This window comes from Macrobrachium rosenbergii, chromosome 16 (assembly GCF_040412425.1).
Source record: "Macrobrachium rosenbergii isolate ZJJX-2024 chromosome 16, ASM4041242v1, whole genome shotgun sequence".
NCBI lineage: Eukaryota > Metazoa > Arthropoda > Malacostraca > Decapoda > Palaemonidae > Macrobrachium > Macrobrachium rosenbergii.
Window position 1 is genome coordinate 44,941,143 of NC_089756.1, and position 18,493 is coordinate 44,959,635.

Sequence of the window (18,493 nt, forward strand, 5' to 3'; positions counted from 1 at the left end):
CTCAGCCAATTACCTAAAGGATATCGTAAGCTTTTCTCACAATGTTCAGGATAGGACCTATGATGGACACCAGCCCAATCATCTCCTAAACTTAACATCCAAGTGATGTGGTACTGTTACCTCAATGTTTACTTGACATTTCAACAGAATGGTAAGTGCTAAGACCTACCAACTTCCTTACACATCCTTTATTTTCTTAAGCACTCATACTCTGTCTTTAAGTGGATAGCTTATGGGACATGCTACATAAATTACTTGTTTTCTTAAGTGTCAAGACCACATGTTGACATAATGCACCTGAGCAAGTACGTTGCCAATCCTAGACAAAAAAAAAAACACACAAGGCCATGTCAGAATCTTGACTGAGCCAAGACTCAGTTCTGATGCATTTTGGTGATACCACAACAGCTGCGTGACATGCCTTGTCTTCAACTATCCTCCCACCTGAAGAACTTTGGGTTTTAGTCAAAAAAATGGTTTATACCTACATAGTGTGTGCTTTGCAGAAACAAAATCACTTTTTCGATGAAAACATCAAATTATTATTATTATTATTATTATTATTATTATTATTATTATGAAGATGAAGGTGATGAAGATGAAACCTATTCATATGGAACAAGCCCACAGGGCCACTAACTTGAAATTCAAGCTTCTAAAGAATATGGTGTTCATTGGGAAGAGGAGGAGGTAAAGGGAAATACATAAAGAAGAGATAACCACTTATTGAAAAAGAAAAAATGGTAGTAATGTACTTCATCTTCACCTGAACTTCTGAAATTCCAATTGCACGACATCCTCTGGGAGGCTATTCCACAGTCCAACAGTGTGAGGAATAAAGGATGTCTGGAACTGAAAAGTTTGACAGCAAGGCACATCTACTGCAAATTGGTGCTGCTGTTCAGCAAACCTGGCTGTTTTCAGCAGGTAAAGGGGATCAGGGATCAGTTGTGAATGTCAACTATCTCTGATGAAATACAACTCATGAAAAAGTGACAAACAAGAGACCATCCAAGTAATAACTGCCACTATTAAGAAAAAGAAACCCACCACCACGAACCACTCTATCTAAAAGAGATAAATCTCTGGCAGAAGCATGCACCCACACTAGAGAACAGTACTCCAGTAAAGGAAGCACAAACAGGTTGCACTGATTTTACCACTATTATAAATATATGAGGCCTTGCGAACAATACCTAACTTACATGCGGCATTTGCTTAAACTTTCTTTAGATGTTTCTCAAAAGTTACACCTAGAATAGTTAAAGTTTCAGACTCATTCAGCAAAGTTCCATCCACCTGAAGGGAGGATGGGGTGGGAAATCTGTACAAGATCTGCTAATCAATAGTTTTTCGTTTTACTGCAGTTCAGCCCCATAACCCACCGACTACACCATTCACTGATCCGATCCATGTCCTGATTGAGGCTAAGAGCAGCTTCATTTCCCATATGTGGAGATTTTACTACACCCACAAGTGTTGCATCATCAGCTTACTGAATAATGTCATTTTCCAGGCCAACAACCATATCACTTGTATACACTAAAAATAACAGTGGACCAAGAACACTACCCTGTGGAACTCCTGACACAATAGGTCTTGGTTCACTAAAGATCCTGTCCACAGCAACTCGTTGCTGCCTACCTGTAAGGAAATCTTGAAGTAATTCTAAAACAGAACAACCCACTCCAAGATTCTGAAGTTTATAAATAAGTGGCTCGTGATTTACTAAATCAAAAGCAGCAATACAATCTCTTTGAATTGCTTTGCACTCAAAACCCCTATCAAGGTTCCCTTGCAAATGGCAAGTCAAGTCTAAAAGGGCATTGCAGGTATCCTTTATGCATACTGACTATCAGCTAACAATCCTTTAGATTCTGAATACTTATATAGTGGCTTAAAAATAAGTTTGATGTAAAAGTCAACAAATAAAGAAGTGAAGAAATGTAGCTCTAGTGGGTGGGTAATCCCAATCAGTGGTCTCATCCATGACCTCATTACTGGGCTAAATACTGCATATTTTAAAATGTGACCAATCTGTTCACCAAGTTTAACTTGAATGGCTTTGATCTAACATCCATGAAACAGTTTTTTATTATTATATTTTCTGTTTAAGTTATGGGCATTTCAGCTATAAATGAGGCTCACTTTTAAATGGTGTTTCCTTATAGAACATGCTTACCGATCTTTATCAATAAGAATAAATCCAAAAATATTTCAGTAAATGCAACATATTTTGGTAATTATTATGCTGCCATGCATCATCTCTTCCCTGACCTCTATTCAACCAAAGATTAAACTTGCAACAAAACTTCCTCTGCTATACAGATAACAGGAAAACCCAAAAGTTAAATAGTATAAATACATCAACACGATTCTTACTCTTTGGGATCCTGATATTTCTCTGGTTTCTCATCATCTTTCCTGCCACTGCTCCCAGTTTCTTCAACATGTTTCACTTTTATGCTTCCAGAAAAATAGCTCAGGGCAAACAAGTTGACAAGCACTATCTGAAATATAAAAAAAATAAAGATAAAAAAATTATTCTATGAAGACGTCACTTGAGTAACTTACAAAGAAAAAAGGTATTTGCAAGACCTCCATATGAATAGGATGTAAAATTTGTTATTTAATCTATCTTTTATATTGGTGCCACATTCACTGAATGCTTTTTGATATTTCTTGAGTAAAATTATCATATACATATGCAACACTTCAATACCATTTCTTAAAACTATTACTAAGATTATTACGATAGTAATCTGCATCACAACCCTTTATGTAGACCCCATTAAATGTAACAGTACCCTTACACTGGTTTGAAACATAAGATTTTCTAGAAACAAATTTACACCTATCATCTATCTTGCTTCAGACCCACTTATCATTATTTAAAATTTGTGTATCTCAATTTTCCATTCAAAATTCAACATGCCAGAGTTCTCTCAGCTCTCTTCTACCTCGTGCACTTTCTGCCTGAATTCCCATTTGGTCTAGATTTTCACTGAATCCCTATTTTCATAATTATTTCAGCCTTCCTATAGGTATTCATTCACCTTAATCCATACCTATTTTTTTTTAATAATTGTTCCCCGTCTCTTCCCATTACATGTCCATCTAAAAAACATAAATCACGAAAATTAGCCTACACAGCAAAGCACTGTACCAATTTTGGCCATTCAATTGTTAAGCTAGTGAAAAGCAGGGGTTGGAGCAAGATAAGAAGATTCGTTTAATAACAATATGAAGCACAAGGATCTAAAAGTAAAAGTGGGAGAAAACTCCAAAGAGGCAATAGTGAGAGAAGTTTGACAGCAAGATGGAAGAAAGGAAGCAATGGGCAGAAGGAGCTCTGCAAACACCCTTCAGCACAACTGACAGCTCAGTCTATTTTCCATTCACTGAGAACAACAAACGATAACTCCACATATGAAAAGCAGAGGTTTTTATCTCCACAGGAACAATGGTCTAAATTTACCAGCAGTCCACCAATCTCTTTCCATTTCATCCAATATTTGCTATTCTTACTGCTCTCAAGTTCTCAAGGTAATAGAAATGATTTACCTCTTCTACAAACTGCTCTATCGCCAACACATGGTGCTCCACCTCCCTCTCTCCACCACTGCTCTTTTTATGCATTTCACACATCAAAATTCTCTTAACATTTTTTACATTCAATACACCATTCGAGTTTCCTCCCACACATCTACCACAGCATCCACAATGCCACTTTCCTGAGTTTTTCCTTTGCTCATCTTTGGTCACCATTTGTTTTTGGGGATTAAAAATATTTTTTGTATTTTGTTTTTTATTTTGGTAACATAAAAATACAAAGTATATATGTGTGAATGTATGATTTAAGAATTTTAAGCCATAGGGCCCACCTCTGGGGCTAGGGAGCCCATTCACAGCATCATCTGGGTATTGCAGAGATGAAAGAATTCTTATTTAAAAATTATCATTATTAAAAAACTCACATGGATATCACATACTAATGTCTTGAAAACTACTCATACAATTATAAAATAATTACTTATTATTACATTATTTAATTGTTAAATGTATCAATTCCTCTTAAAAGGGCTATAAGGGACTTTAGTAAAACCTCTTCACCCAAAAAACTTGGCAAAAGATTTCAGGTAAAGACTATACTTTCTCCAGCTGTATATACTAAAATTCTTGAATTTCTTCTTAGTCTCCATTCTCAGGGAAAGTTGCTAATGATTTGATATCAAGCAAAAATTTTTAATAATAATCCCCACTTATTCTATTTTACCTACATGGAATAGTCTTTCACCTTTAATACTGTACTGGCAAAGTCCTATAATGACTTGACTAATGAGATATAGAAATGCCTTTGGTATTACTGTTGACTTGCTACCTCTTTAGCTCTAACCTTAATTTCATTTTCTAGATAAACATATGTATTGCCATAGGGGAAAATGAAACAATCTGAAACCAAACTATCCCTTCCATAAAGAAAACAATTACATATGTACTGTCAAAACTTGTTGAAAACAATTTACACGCCTATAATTATCTCTAAATTCATATCTTCACTGGACTATCATTCCCCATATTTTGAAGTAATATTACTATCTTGTAAGTCTTGGAATGTTTCTGAAATTCAAAAGCCTAATCATATAGTATTAAAAATTTTGGCTTAAACCAACACAAAAATACTTTGTACAGTACATGATTACCTGGATGAGGCTGGTCCTGGTAAAGGCATTTGTTGCAACTAGAGTTGAGAGTGCTGAGCAGAGGGTTGGGAGAGCCTCTCTTGCACTATTAACATCTCCATGTAAATAGAGCCTTGCATGGCACTGAAGAAAGAGATGAGTGTACTCTTCTCCCGTTACACGTGTTGATCCTCCCAATTCTTGGCTGTTGCTAGGAATAAGGAAAATATTATAACATGAGAAAGATAAACAGTTCTTTGGGACTTTTAGTACACAAAATTTTAACTTTCCTATATCACAAAAAAAATTTTTTAAAAGTACCCAAATTATTGTAAATTTAAATGTGAAAATCAATGGTAAATTTAAATGTGAAAATCAATGGAATGGGAAACTGAAAAATTGCTGTAATAAACAGAAAACTCTCCATTTACATGGTTTCTAATTAGAGATTACGACCTATTTACACAACATCCACACATTAGCATAGGTAAGAAGTGTGAGTGAAATTTCCCATGTTGCTGCCAAACAGTATCCAATAAAAGTGGAGATTCCATTGCCTCTGAACTTAACTCCCTCTTATACCACTGCTATGTACAAATTGGAAGGAAAGGGAATGAAGTCAAGGCAATAATGACAGACTGTGAAAGCTTGTGTTTTTAATGCTCTATGTTACTCAAATGTTCACATAATAATATTTCTTATCAGAAACAAAAAACAAGGTAGTTTCCCACTGTCTTGGAACCTAAAACCCCTTATTACCACTGATTCTGTGGGGAAATTACGATCTATTAGCACAATTTCCATTTAAAAGACATCTCTGGAATGTATCCCCTGTGTAACTGGAGAGTAACTTATAAATAAAATCAACATTAATAGTATAACTATTAATATACAGTAGTTTCACCAGACCAGTATTATCTTTTCAGACTTTTAAAGGGGAAAAAGTGGCAGCAGTTGGACAGCCATATAAGAAAAGACCAGAGAAAAAACAAAAAACACAACAGTAAGAACAGTGTCAACAGCAACAACAAGGATACTGTAAAAGACCTTCAATACTGCCTACAGTATACTTCAAAAGGAATATACTAGGCAATATAACACCACCTGAGCCCCCAAAACATGGGGAAATGGTGAACAATCATATGGAACTGGAAATGCATCCTGACTAAAATCTTACAAAACTAAGTAAGATACTATTCATACAAACTTCCTACTAAGCTGAAGTCACAATGTTTCCCCTTTCATATTCCACAGAATGGAAAAAAAAAACAAGATATCTACAATTATCCTTTAAGGTAAGCATATCAATCGCATAAAAAATTTAGTTCTAATTAAATTATAATGCTAACTGACACAATCACCACAAGAAAGAACACAAAATATATTAAGTACACCATGAATTCTCAGCTGACTTCTCACTTCCTGAATGGAAATTCATTGATCTCCAGTTATGCCCATAACTACAATTTGATGTTTTTTATCTGAGACTCTTGTGTAAATAGTAATAAGTCAAAGGCTGAGTTTTTAATCCTGGGATTTTATTTTTCGTCATAACATCCCACATGCGCAAGGTATGGCTGTATACTTAAAGTCTGGACGACCTATTTATCATTAGAAAAATTTGGAGTGTAGTTGTCATGAAGTTCTTTGTTTTAAAATTTTCAGTAAGTTCTACATTTACATATTTGCTGTTTACCGCAATCCAAATATTGACGATTCTATATCTCTTTCCATTTCATCCAATATTTGCTATTCTTACTGCTCTCAAGTTCTCAAGGTAATAGAAATGATTTACCTCTTCTACAAACTGTTCTATTGCCAACACATGGTGCTCCACCTCCCTCTCTACACCACTGCTCTTTTTATACATTTCACACTCAGTGACAGGATCCAAAAGCTTCATTTGTTATTTGTGGAGACTAATGCAAAGCACAGTGAGTGGCTAAATTCAAATTCCACAGATCAACATGGCTGGTCTGATCTTGAGTTCTATGTATCCTCTGATTCTGTCCAGCTAATTGAGGAACCCACTCACATTTCTGGTAATAGATTAGACCTCATATTCACAGATGTTCCAGCTATTGTGAAGTCCAAGGTCTGTGAATATATAGTCACTTCTGATCATTGTGCCACTGAGATGGACATATCTGTCAATCAGTATATTCCTAATTCCACCACTGGGAAAATGGTCTGACTGAAATCCAGAGCCAACTGGGATCCCATGATTGAAGCTTGTCAGGCACTTAGTAATTCAGAAGCTTGTCAGGCACTGAATATTTCAGAAGCTTGTCAGGCACTTAACATTTCAGTTGCTACATTAGATCCCAAGCCCAAAAAGAAGTAAATGAAATGCTCATGGATATTTTAAATGTCCCTAGAAAGGTCATCAAATTTAGGACAAAATGGCAGAATGGTCAAAATTTGGAGGTACTTTATGAAAAACTTAATAATAATGCAGGATACGTTGTTTTCAATGACACCCAAAGGATTAAAAGTAAGGTTTTCTTACGATTTTCGACGATATTTCAGACAACACTGGTCCAATGCCAATCCGAACGGAAGAAATAGGGATTCAAAATGGCAGAATGGTTAAAATTTGGAGGGTTTTTTATGAAAAACTCAATAAAAATGCAGGATACACTGTTTTCAAAACACCCAAAGGATTAAAAGTATGGTTTTCTTGCGATTTTCAATGATATTTCAGACAGCGCCGGTCCAACACAAATGACACAAGAAATAAAATTCACATTCAGATTTTTTCGTAGAGCAACATTCACCAACTACTGATTTTTATTTTATTTTTATGACTAAAATACATTTTTTTATGATGAAAAAATAATTTACTAATTTTCAAATATTAATGTATTCTCTCTTTCTCCATAATAATTCATGAATAATTTCACTCTTGATAAGCCAACCGCCCACATCTCTCTCTCTCTGTACACAGTAGATCCTTTAATGAAATATGTACTACTGTATCAACATAAAAATATACTAAGATTCCAGGAAGTTCACAAAGCCATCTTTGGTTGTGTTACATTTTTTTTATTACTTTGACGTAGGCTACTTGACAACATGCTGCTGGCTAGAGGGATTGGAAGTAGCCGATAACAGAGCTTGTAGCAACCCCCCTCCCCCGCCTCCAAATGATGACACGCTATTGGCTGGATGGATGAAAGTAGCCAATAACAGCTTGAAGCAACCCCCCTCCCATCTCTCTTCATGACGACACGCTATTGGCAAGAAGGATGGGATTTTAGCCAACTGCAAGAGCTTTGCATACACTAGCAGGAGGGTGAGCAGTATTTTTCTTTTTCCTCTCTCTCTTTCTCTCTGAGATAAGAGAGAAAGATTTTTTATGCATATGTAACGTACGTTTATTAGTTATGTATAGTTTTATAAATAAACATGATGCTACTTTGTCATTAATTTTTTCATATTTTCCATGCTATACTTACAACTTTTTGCATTTCAACAATTAGGAAAAATTAGATAAGATTTTACATTGTTCCGTAAAATTCCAATTCTTTCTCTCTCTCTCTCTAAACTCTTCTCTCTCTCTCTCTCTCTCTCTCTCTCTTAAAATTTCCCAGAGGTCTGAAGTTAAACAAATCATTTATAACTAACTAACTCTCTCACTCAAAGGATTAAAATTTGGAGGGTAATACATTTTCTCATCAAAGGATTAAAAGTAAGGTTTTCTCATGAATTTTGACAATATTTTGGGTTACGATGTACATGGCTTCAGAACAGAAGCCCTGTCATAACCCGGGACCTGCCTGAATACAAGTGATATGGCTGCTGTCTTGGAAAACAAGATTGTTCAGTATGCCGATGATGCAACACTTGTGGGTGTAGTAAAGTCTCCACTTATGAGAAATGAAGCTGCCCTCAGCCTCAATCAGGACATGGACCGGATCAGGGAATGGTGTAGTCAGCAGGGTATGAGGCTAAACTCCAGCAAAATGAAAACACTACTGACTGACAGATCTCATACTGATTTCCCAACCCATCCTCCCCTTCAGGTTGACGGAACTTTGCTGAATGAGTCTGAAGCTTTAAATATTCTAGGCATAACTTTTGATTCACATCCCTCCCAGCCCGAGAAGAACCCTAAAAGAGTTCAGAGGTCTGGTTAAACAAATCATTTATAACTAACTAAATTGATTCACATCTAAGAAACACCTAATGAAAGTTTCAGCAAATGCTGCACAAAAGTTAGGTAGTATTGTTCCTGAGGCCTCATATAATATTTATAACAGTGATAAAATCAATACAACCTGTTTTAGGTCATTTGTACTTCCTTTACTGGAATACTGTTCTCCGGTGTGGGTGTCTGCTTCTGTCAGAGATTTATCTCTTTTAGACAGAGTGGTTCTGGTTGGTAGGTTTCTGTTTCCTAATACAGTAGTAACAGTTATGACTTGGACCATCGACAGATAGTCTCTTTTTGTCACTTTTTCATAAGTTATATTTCAACAGCAATCTTTCACATTCACAATTGATCCCTCATCCCCTTTATCTGCCAAGAGCAACCAGATTTGTTGAACAACAGCACCAATATTTAGTAAATATGCCTTGCTGTCAAACTTCTCAGTTCCAGAGGTCCTTTATTCCTCACACTCTTGGACTGTGGAACAGCCTCCCAGAGGATGTCATATAATTGGAACTTTGGCAGTTCAAGTGAAAATGCAATGCATTACTACCCTAATACTATTCTTTTTGCATTATAATACATTTTGATCTATTTATTAATTTATTTTTGTTTTTTTTAATAAGTGAAACCTCTTCTTTCTGTATTTCCCTTTACTGTACTTTCTCTTACTTCTTCCTAATGAACACCATATTCTTTGGAAGCTTGAACTTCAAGTCAATGGCCCTGTGGGCTTGTTCCATATGAATAGGTTTCATCTACTGAATAATAATAATAATAATAATAATAATAATAATATAATAATAATAATAATAATAATAATAATAATAATAATAATAATAATAATAATAATAATAATAATAATAATAATAATACCTTCAGGACTGAAGGGATAAAGCTACCAAACGGGAATAGCATCGAACACAGATGAGAAAGGATACAAATACCTGGGAATAATAGAAAGAAGAGAATATAAAACACCAAAAGATGAGGGACACGATCAGGAAAGAATATATGCAGAGATTAAGGCGATACTCAAGTCAAAACTCAAAGCCGGAAACATGACGAAAGCCATAAAGACATGGGCAGTAACAGTAATCAAATACCGCACAAGAGTAGTGGAGTGGATGAAGGCTGAACTCCACAGCATAGACCAGAAAACTAGAAAACACATGACAATACACAAAGCACACCCAAGAGCACACACAGACAGACTATACATAACAGAAAAGGAAGAGGGAGAGGGCTACTAAGCACAGAGGAGTGCGTCAACATCGAGAGCAGAGCACTGGGGCAAAATCTGAAAACCAGTGAAGACAAGTGGCTAAGGAGTGCATGGGAAGGACTGATAAAAGTAGACGAAGACCCAGAAATATACAGACAGGAGAATCAAAAACAGAACAGAGGAATGGCACAAAAACCAATGCACGGACAGTACATGAGACAGACAAAAGAACTGGCCAGCGATGAAACATGGCAATGGCTACAGAGGGGGAGAACTCAAGAAGGAAACAGAAGGAATGCTAACAGCAGCACAAGATCAGGCCCTAAGAACCAGACATTATGTCCAAAGAACAATACTGTAGATGGAAATAGCATCTCACCCATATGCAGGAAGTGCAATATGAAAGAAGAGACCATAAACCACATAGCAACCGAATGTCCGGCGCTTGCACAGAACCAGTACAAAATGAGGCATGATTCAGTAGCAAAAGCCCTCCACTGGAGCCTGTGCAAGAAGCACCAGCTAGCTTGCAGTAATAAGTGGTATGAACACCAACCTGAGGGAGTGATAGAAAACTATCAGGCAACGATCCTCTGGGACTATGGTATTAGAGCAGATAGGGTGATATGTGCCAATAGACCAGACGTGAAGTTGATTGACAAAATCAACAAGAAAGTATCACTCATTGATGTGGCAATACCATGGGACACCAGAGTAGATGAGAAAGAAAGAGAAAAATTGATGAGAAAGAAGAGAAAAAATTGATAAGTATCAAGACCTGAAAATCAAAATAAGAAGGATATGGAATATGCCAGTGGAAATTGTAACAACACTAAAGATCATAACAAAAACTAGATGTTTTAGCTCAGGACTCATGCAGAAAAGTGTGCTACTAGAAACAGTGCACATAGTGAGAAAAGTGATGGACTCCTAAGGGGGCAGGATGTAACCCGTAACCCCACACTATAAAACCACCCAGTCGAATATGATGACTGTGACAGACAAAAAAAAAATAATAATAATAAAAATAACAATAAAAACAAGAATAGGAAAAGTTGCTAAATGACTGACATAACATTAAAAAACTTCACTAATTCCCAAAATAGATGCTCACATCTACTGAAATTAACAGTAACTCTGCAAACTGAAATCAAATTATTTGTACACTTAGCCATGGTTCCCTCAGCTACAATGCTTTTCAGCCAGCCAAGTTAGCATTACAAATATTAAATCAATGGTCAGGTTAAACTATTTAATGTTAATAACACAGGGACTTAACAATGAATTTATGTTTAACATGAAGAATGAATGAAAAACAAAATCTATGCTCTTGCAATTTAGTAGTTAAGCCAAATTAAGCAGTGAGAAAAGAGAAATCTTAATAATTTCTGCCACTTTTTCAATTACAGGCAATTCCCAATTACTGGTGGGGGGTTCCATTCTGATCGGCGTGAGGATAAGCGAAAACCTGCGATAACCAGAAATCGGCGATTTTCGGGGATTATCAGTTTCCGATAACCAGTATCAGTTATGCCTCCAGAGATCAAATTAGGTATGCATTGGTGCCAATACCTGATTATCGGCACCGATAAGCGAAGTCGGCACATATCAGCGCCAAAATCACCGATTCTCGTCGCTAGAAAGCGCCGTGAAACCGGATTAAATAACCAGGAACTGCCTGTACTGTATACTGATCCTTTTGCTCATTCCATATTACAATAAAGAGCACTGCAAAATAACACAACAATAGAAGTTGGTGTAACCAGCATTCCGTTGCTCAGGAAGCAAGGCAACATATGATTAATGAGTTGTAATGAAAAACATCTTTTGTATTACAAAATCACATTTATTCCCTCAAGATCTACCCCAAATACAAAAGCTTACCTTGTCGATAACAATTTTGAGAGTGTTTGAGTTAGGTTTGCAGGAGCACCAGGGAAGGGACATGGTACACACATTGCTCGCACATACAGGGCCACAGCAGCCAGTCGGTTGCCTCGACCAGCTTCTAGTAATGCAAGCTGATTATACGGATGACCACTTGTAGGCGCTACGACAACAGCATGCCTGTGACCAAAAACAAGCTACTGTATATAAAAAATTTTAATATCACAGTATACTAAAATTATTAACATCAAAGATATAACTTTCTGCAAGTCAATAATATAACATCATCCAAAGATGTCTGCAACCTTACCTGTAGTACGTTTCAGCTTGCTTTGCCTGATGGCGGTACCTGGCAAGATCCCCCAAATGCACCAAACAGTACTGACACAAGTAAAGAGCATTTTTAAGGCTACTTCCTTTACTTTTGTCTTTAGTGGAACCATTGAGATCAACTGCTCCATATATACTATCTTTCCTGAAAGCAACAAAAATCACACTGCATACCTTATTGGAAATATTTTGAATACCACAGAAGACAGTATTTTTTGACAAACAGATGAACTATGGAAAAACTGCACATGTTTAATTTTCAATACAAAATTGAAGTTTGCATTCCAGATAAAACAATATTGTCAAAAGATAGAAAACAATACTTAGTGCAAGAATGCACCATAAATCCAGCACACAGGCAGCTACCCCACTTCCCCCAAAATGCTACACTATCCTAATTTTTCACTTTCAGTGACAATTAACATCATATTAACCAGCAAAAACGCCTACTGGACGGATCATACGTCGACTAAAATTGTCTGTTGGTCAGGCCAAGTGGGCAGACATTATGTCCAAAAAACAACCTGTAGATGGAACTTTGACTCAACCATATGCAGGAAGTGCAAAACGAAAGAAGAGACCATAAACTCTTACATTGTAGTAATATTCAATCATGTACCTTCATTTTACAACAAATTGAAGTCTCTAGCAAATATTTCGATTTATGGTGAATTTTTAAAAAAACTTTTAGCTTGCAGTAATAAGTGGTACAAACACCAACCTGAAAATTTCAGAAAACTTTCATTTTGCAACGTAATTTTTGCACTGGGACTATGGTATTAGAACAGTTACATAAAGTTTTATGTGAAAATATGACTAGACGTAATTTCATTGACAAAATACAACAAAATATAACTCATTTGATGCTTTTATCAGTTTGGAAATATTTTCAGATAAAAGATAACTGAAAAATTGATGAAAAGAAAAGAAAAAATTGACTCAACCGAAGACCTGAAAATGCAAAATAAGAAAACTCTTACATTCTAATAATATTCAATCATTTACCTTCATTTTCAACCAATTGGAAGTCTCTATCCCAAGATCCGAAGAATGGAATTTTTGAAAAAACTTTTCCTTAGCTCCAGGACTCATGCAGAAAAGTTCTTTAGAAACAGTGCACATGTCATAATGTGATTTTACTATTAAGGGGCAGGATTACATAAAACCCCACACTATAAACCACCCAGTCAAATTTCATGATGACTGTGACAACAAAAAATAACTCATAATTGTAAAAATAACAATCAAGTTTTGAAATATTTAAATCTGATATAACATTAAAAAAACGATAACTGCCAAAATTTCAATCTACTGAAATTAACAGTAACCAAACTGAAATCAAATTTTTGTACACTTAGCCATGGTAAAAAAGCAATTATAATGCTAAAACTCTTACATTCTAGATAATATTCAATCATGTTAAACTTCATTTTTAACAACTGGGAGTTTCTAGCACAATGAATTTATGTTTAACATGAAGAATGAAAAAAAAACAAAAACTTTTTCTTGCAATCTAGTAGTTAAGCCAAATAACAGTGAGAAAAGAGAAATCTCAGAAATTTTTGCCACGTTGTCATAATGTTTGCATCGCAATTTTTAATTACTGGTGGGGGTTACATAAAGTTTTATATAAAAAAATGTGCGAAAACCATGTAGAATACAACAGAAAATAGCTCATTTTCGGGATTATCAGTTTTGAAAATTTTCAGATAAATCACGATAACTCTGTTATTTCAACCATTGGTGCCAATCAACTTTATCGGACCGAAATGGTCAAAAACGCAATATCAAAGCCAAAACTCTTACATTCTAGTAATATTCAATCGAAACCATCATTTTGCAATAACCTGAAGTCTCTAGTACAATATTTTGATCCTTATGCTCATTCCATTTTAAAAAGCATTTTCAAAACATCTCAACAATAGAAGTTGGTGTAACATCTCAGAAATTCTTTGCTCACTTTAAGCAAATATAACATATGATTAATATTGTCATTAAATAACATCTTTTATATTACAAAATGTCGCAATTTCATGTACAATACAACAGAAAATAACTCATGGTTGTACTTTTGATCAGTTTTGAAATATTTTCATATAAATCACGATAAATAGGAAAATGGTAGACTTTGCTCAAACTTTATACAGGGCCACAGCAGCCATCGGTCAACAAGCTTCAATGCAAGCTGAAATACGGATGACCACTCTAGTAATATTCAATCAATTAGCTTCATTTTTTTGAACAACAAGTCTCTATATAAAAATTTTAATTTATGGTGAATTTTGAAAAAACATTTTATTTAACTTTCTGCAAGTCAATTCATAACATCATTTTGATGATAAATTTTACTCTGTGTTACTTTGATCGTTTTACAATTTGTTATACACCAATATCAAATCGCAATTTAGTACTGATACAAGTAAAAACAAAATAACCCGTTACTTTTGTCTTTAACCATTTTGATCAACTGCGACCATTTGTATAAAATTATATATAAAAAACAAAATTTGCACACTGTCATGTATTGAATATTTATATATGATAATGACATTTTTTCAAACTGATGGTTGGAAAAACTTCAGGCAATTTTCAAAAAAATTGAGCCAAAAGATAAAACTTAATCTTAAAAAGATAGAAAACGTACTGTGATTTTTGCAAAAACTTTTTTCCAGCACACAGGCAGCTAACTCACCAAAAATGCTAGACATCCAATTTTTTGTAAATTCAGTGACAATTAACATCATATTAAGTGCAAGTATGTAAAAAGTATAGTTGAAATTGCTGAATAATTGTGTACACAAGAATTCTCAAAATCCCTCTTTGGCACCAAACTCTGACAATTTTCATGCAAGTAATGAACAAAATATCACTGAAATTAATCAATTGTACATATCAATGTTCCCCAAAAACAACAGTAAATCCTGGTTCATCTTACCACTAGTACTGTGCAAGACATTATATATAAAATTACTTGTTTATAAACAAAAGACAAATACAGTACCAAAACCACTGTTTTACTACCTTTGAGTGTTTCCCCAAAATTTACCAATAAACCAGGCTTTTCCACTTCATCCAAGATCATGTCAATTGCATGTTGCATACAAATATCACTGAAGATTTTCCTAAAAAAAAATTGCTGAAAACTTGGACTTATATGAAAAAAAAAATCCAAAATCACAGCATATGGATAAGTTTACTGGGCAAGTTAAAACTTTTTCATTACCAAATGACTGTCATATAGAGGCTCCATGCAAAATACAATTGACTTCACCTAGTAACCATGTACACAAATCAATACTCAAAACCCAACATAAGTGACAAAAATTTAAGACACAACTTCAGATAGACTTGGGCACACAGTGATTATGAGGAAACACAATACCATATGACTACTGTATATATATCTTCAATAAACTTGCTCTTGTTATAAAGAAGTTTCAATATGTAACTAAACTGAAAAGTGAAAATTAGAGCAAAGTAAAGTTGGATTAATAGGTGGGAGGAGACCAAAGGGAATGGACAGAAAGTATAACGAAAGCAATGCAGCTACAGACAGCTCAAGGAGCACTGTAAAGAACCTTTACCACCATCTTCAGTGCCACATATGGCAAATTGTCAGTGGTACCTCCATAACATAAATCTGGAAATACTTTTTCCACAAAATGTTAAACAACTGACCTACCTTCTGAAAGGTAAATCAAGGCCATATTCTGAGCATATTTGATTGAAAAGTTGCAAGTAGAAGCCACTGGCTGAATTTAGGAACCATCCAAGGAGATCTCGGGCTTCTGATGATCCTCCCTATAGATGAAAAATGATTAGAACATTCATGACAGCAATTACCTTGGTTATTTTAAATACCAAGGCAAATTCCTAGTCTTTCAATGACTACTTTATTCTTAATTTATAACAAAGTAATATCTAAAAAATTTTCAAAGATAAATAGTAACTACTATTCCTTAATCTTATTAAAACTCAAATATAAGCATAAAAGTACTTTACGTACCTGTTTATCTTTTGCTTGTGCTTGGAGTTGTGTAATTGTATTTCTGAAGCCTAAGTTCCAAAGGTCACGTTCCACTCCATGGTCGAGTGCAACCTCAATCCAGTGAACAAGTAACTGTCCACAAACAACCTAAAAACAAAAATATAATTAACCATACCAGCATTTCAAAATACTGTATTTCCCAGTGTATCAGACAAGCTTTTCTCATAAAAAAAGGAGGAAATTTATGGTGGATCTTATAATGACGTCAAGTATGCAAGGTTAACCTATAGGCTACGGACAACTGATTTCAGTGCCAAGAAACAAATACTGCCTTGACTGTTAACACAAACTTTTGTGGTTTCATATCACAGTGACTCATGAGATGATAAGGCTTGCAACTAAATATTTCCCTTTACACGGATAAGATAAAAAATTAAAATAAAGTACTGTACTACAATCCAATAGAAAATAAAATAGAATAAGGTAAATCCAGTCATACTAAAGAAATTCAAAATATATACTTGTCATATTTTGTTGAAACACAAATTACATGTATAAAATTAATGCAATCAATATTTTCTATGGGTATATAAGATTATAAATTTATCAAAAAGATGACCGAGACAATAAGCACTATTCAGTTGCACACTATCCTACTTTACACCAGTAATGAACTCTTAAATAGCCCCCTCCTTCCCATCCTATTCCTGTTAATTTAGTTAAATATTTTGTTAAATCAATGTATGTATGATGCAGGAACTGTCTACTACCTATAGAAATCCAAAAATAAGGGGCAATTACTGGTAGATTTTACTGTGCCATACCATTACAACAAATCTCTCATTGCCATTACCTCTTTTAAAGTATAATATATAAATACTTGATTTAAGATTTATTTTCTAAATACTTACCTCTCCATTATACAGCTTTTACTTCTGCGCCAGCAGGAGTTCAACAGACTAAAACAAAAAACGAGAACACTCGGTTTCCTATGGATATCCTTCTTCTATCCATCTACTTTCCCTACCTCCCCACAAGGGGACTAATAGGTACAAGCATCCATAGCCTTCAGTCCACTTCTGTCCACTTTGAATGTGGGGAGGTAGGGAGAGCACTTTATATAATGGAGGTGTAAGTACTTGAATCTTACCTCTCGATTATATAACTGATTCCCACATTTGAAACATAGGTGGACAAAGTGAAAATCAGTAAACCCTTGAGGGCTAACAACAAAATATTTGTACATAAGTTTGTTTTACTCAGTAAACTCAATCCATAGGATATTAATGTCACCTTAGGAGGATTGTCACTCAGGTACGAGATCCTCATCATGAAGACAGCTGAAGTCTCTTTGGAGGATGCCCCCTTCAGGAGAAGGAGGGGTAGGGTTACTGTGCCAAAACCCTGAAGAGCCAGTGATGGATAACTAACAAGCGCAAATGTTTGAAAAAGGTACACTTCTAATACTCAACACTGAGCACCTTCAAGCTTTCCAAAAACCACAACCAGGTTTAAAGTGCAGTAGATCAAAAAGCCCTACCTATCCATTCAGGACATAATATCCCCTACACAAACCAGAGAAATTAATGCTCTGTAATAATCATATTTAATCTTTGCACCATGAAGATAAGCCAAACCAAGTACAAGATTACCTTGCCACTGAGTGGCTTTAATATCTTATCAAAGAATAAGTGCTCAAATTTAAAAGTAGCCATTGCTCACATGTCCAGTGGCTTACCTTCCATTATAGTTAAAAAGTAGCATGAAGGTCCTTAACTGAAGACCCAACCAAAAGGACACTGCATTTTATTCTTAGGAAGCTCCGGTTTCCATATCACTCAAGACAGAACCTTTACATCAGGTTTAACTCTGTAAGTGCAATTCCAACAACCCTTACAAACAGTACTGGGCCCCAAAGGGGTCAAGCTCCTCAAGCCCTAGTGACTCCAGGCTAGATAAAGATACTGTTGTAGGAAAGGGCTTAGCCCAAAACTGTACTTAGCTCAAAATAAGGCAACGATAATTGCCTCGTCTTTAGCAAGGCCTATCTTATCTAACTAAGATTGTGGCTCTCTAAATGTTTAGCTGTGTCTAAGCCTACTGTGAAATTTCCATAGAAACTTCTTTACTAGGAGTTAGTTCTAAACAGTTCAAAGGTTGACAAAATAATGAACTGAAGAATCATATTCAGATTCCAAGGTAAAGTACGTAACAGAGACCTGGGGAAC

General features: G+C 35.2%; 1 protein-coding gene across 8 annotated transcripts in view; it reads right to left on the bottom strand.

Annotated features, from left to right (window-relative positions):
• Nucleotides 1-18,493, bottom strand: part of LOC136847388 (nonsense-mediated mRNA decay factor SMG7-like) — a 61,385-nt gene that overhangs the window by 25,536 nt on the left and 17,356 nt on the right. For 4 of the 8 annotated variants that reach the window (XM_067119030.1, XM_067119025.1, XM_067119027.1 and 1 more), the window contains exons 3-8: nt 16,284-16,412; nt 15,960-16,078; nt 12,258-12,422; nt 11,945-12,127; nt 4,704-4,893; nt 2,383-2,510 (exon numbers count right to left, since the gene is read on the bottom strand). In XM_067119030.1, coding sequence (XP_066975131.1) covers nt 2,383-2,510; nt 4,704-4,893; nt 11,945-12,127; nt 12,258-12,422; nt 15,960-16,078; nt 16,284-16,412 — 914 coding nt within the window. The remainder of the gene's footprint in view (nt 1-2,382; nt 2,511-4,703; nt 4,894-11,944; nt 12,128-12,257; nt 12,423-15,959; nt 16,079-16,283; nt 16,413-18,493) is intronic. The other 4 variants (XM_067119031.1, XM_067119028.1, XM_067119029.1 and 1 more) reach the window with 1 other exon arrangement.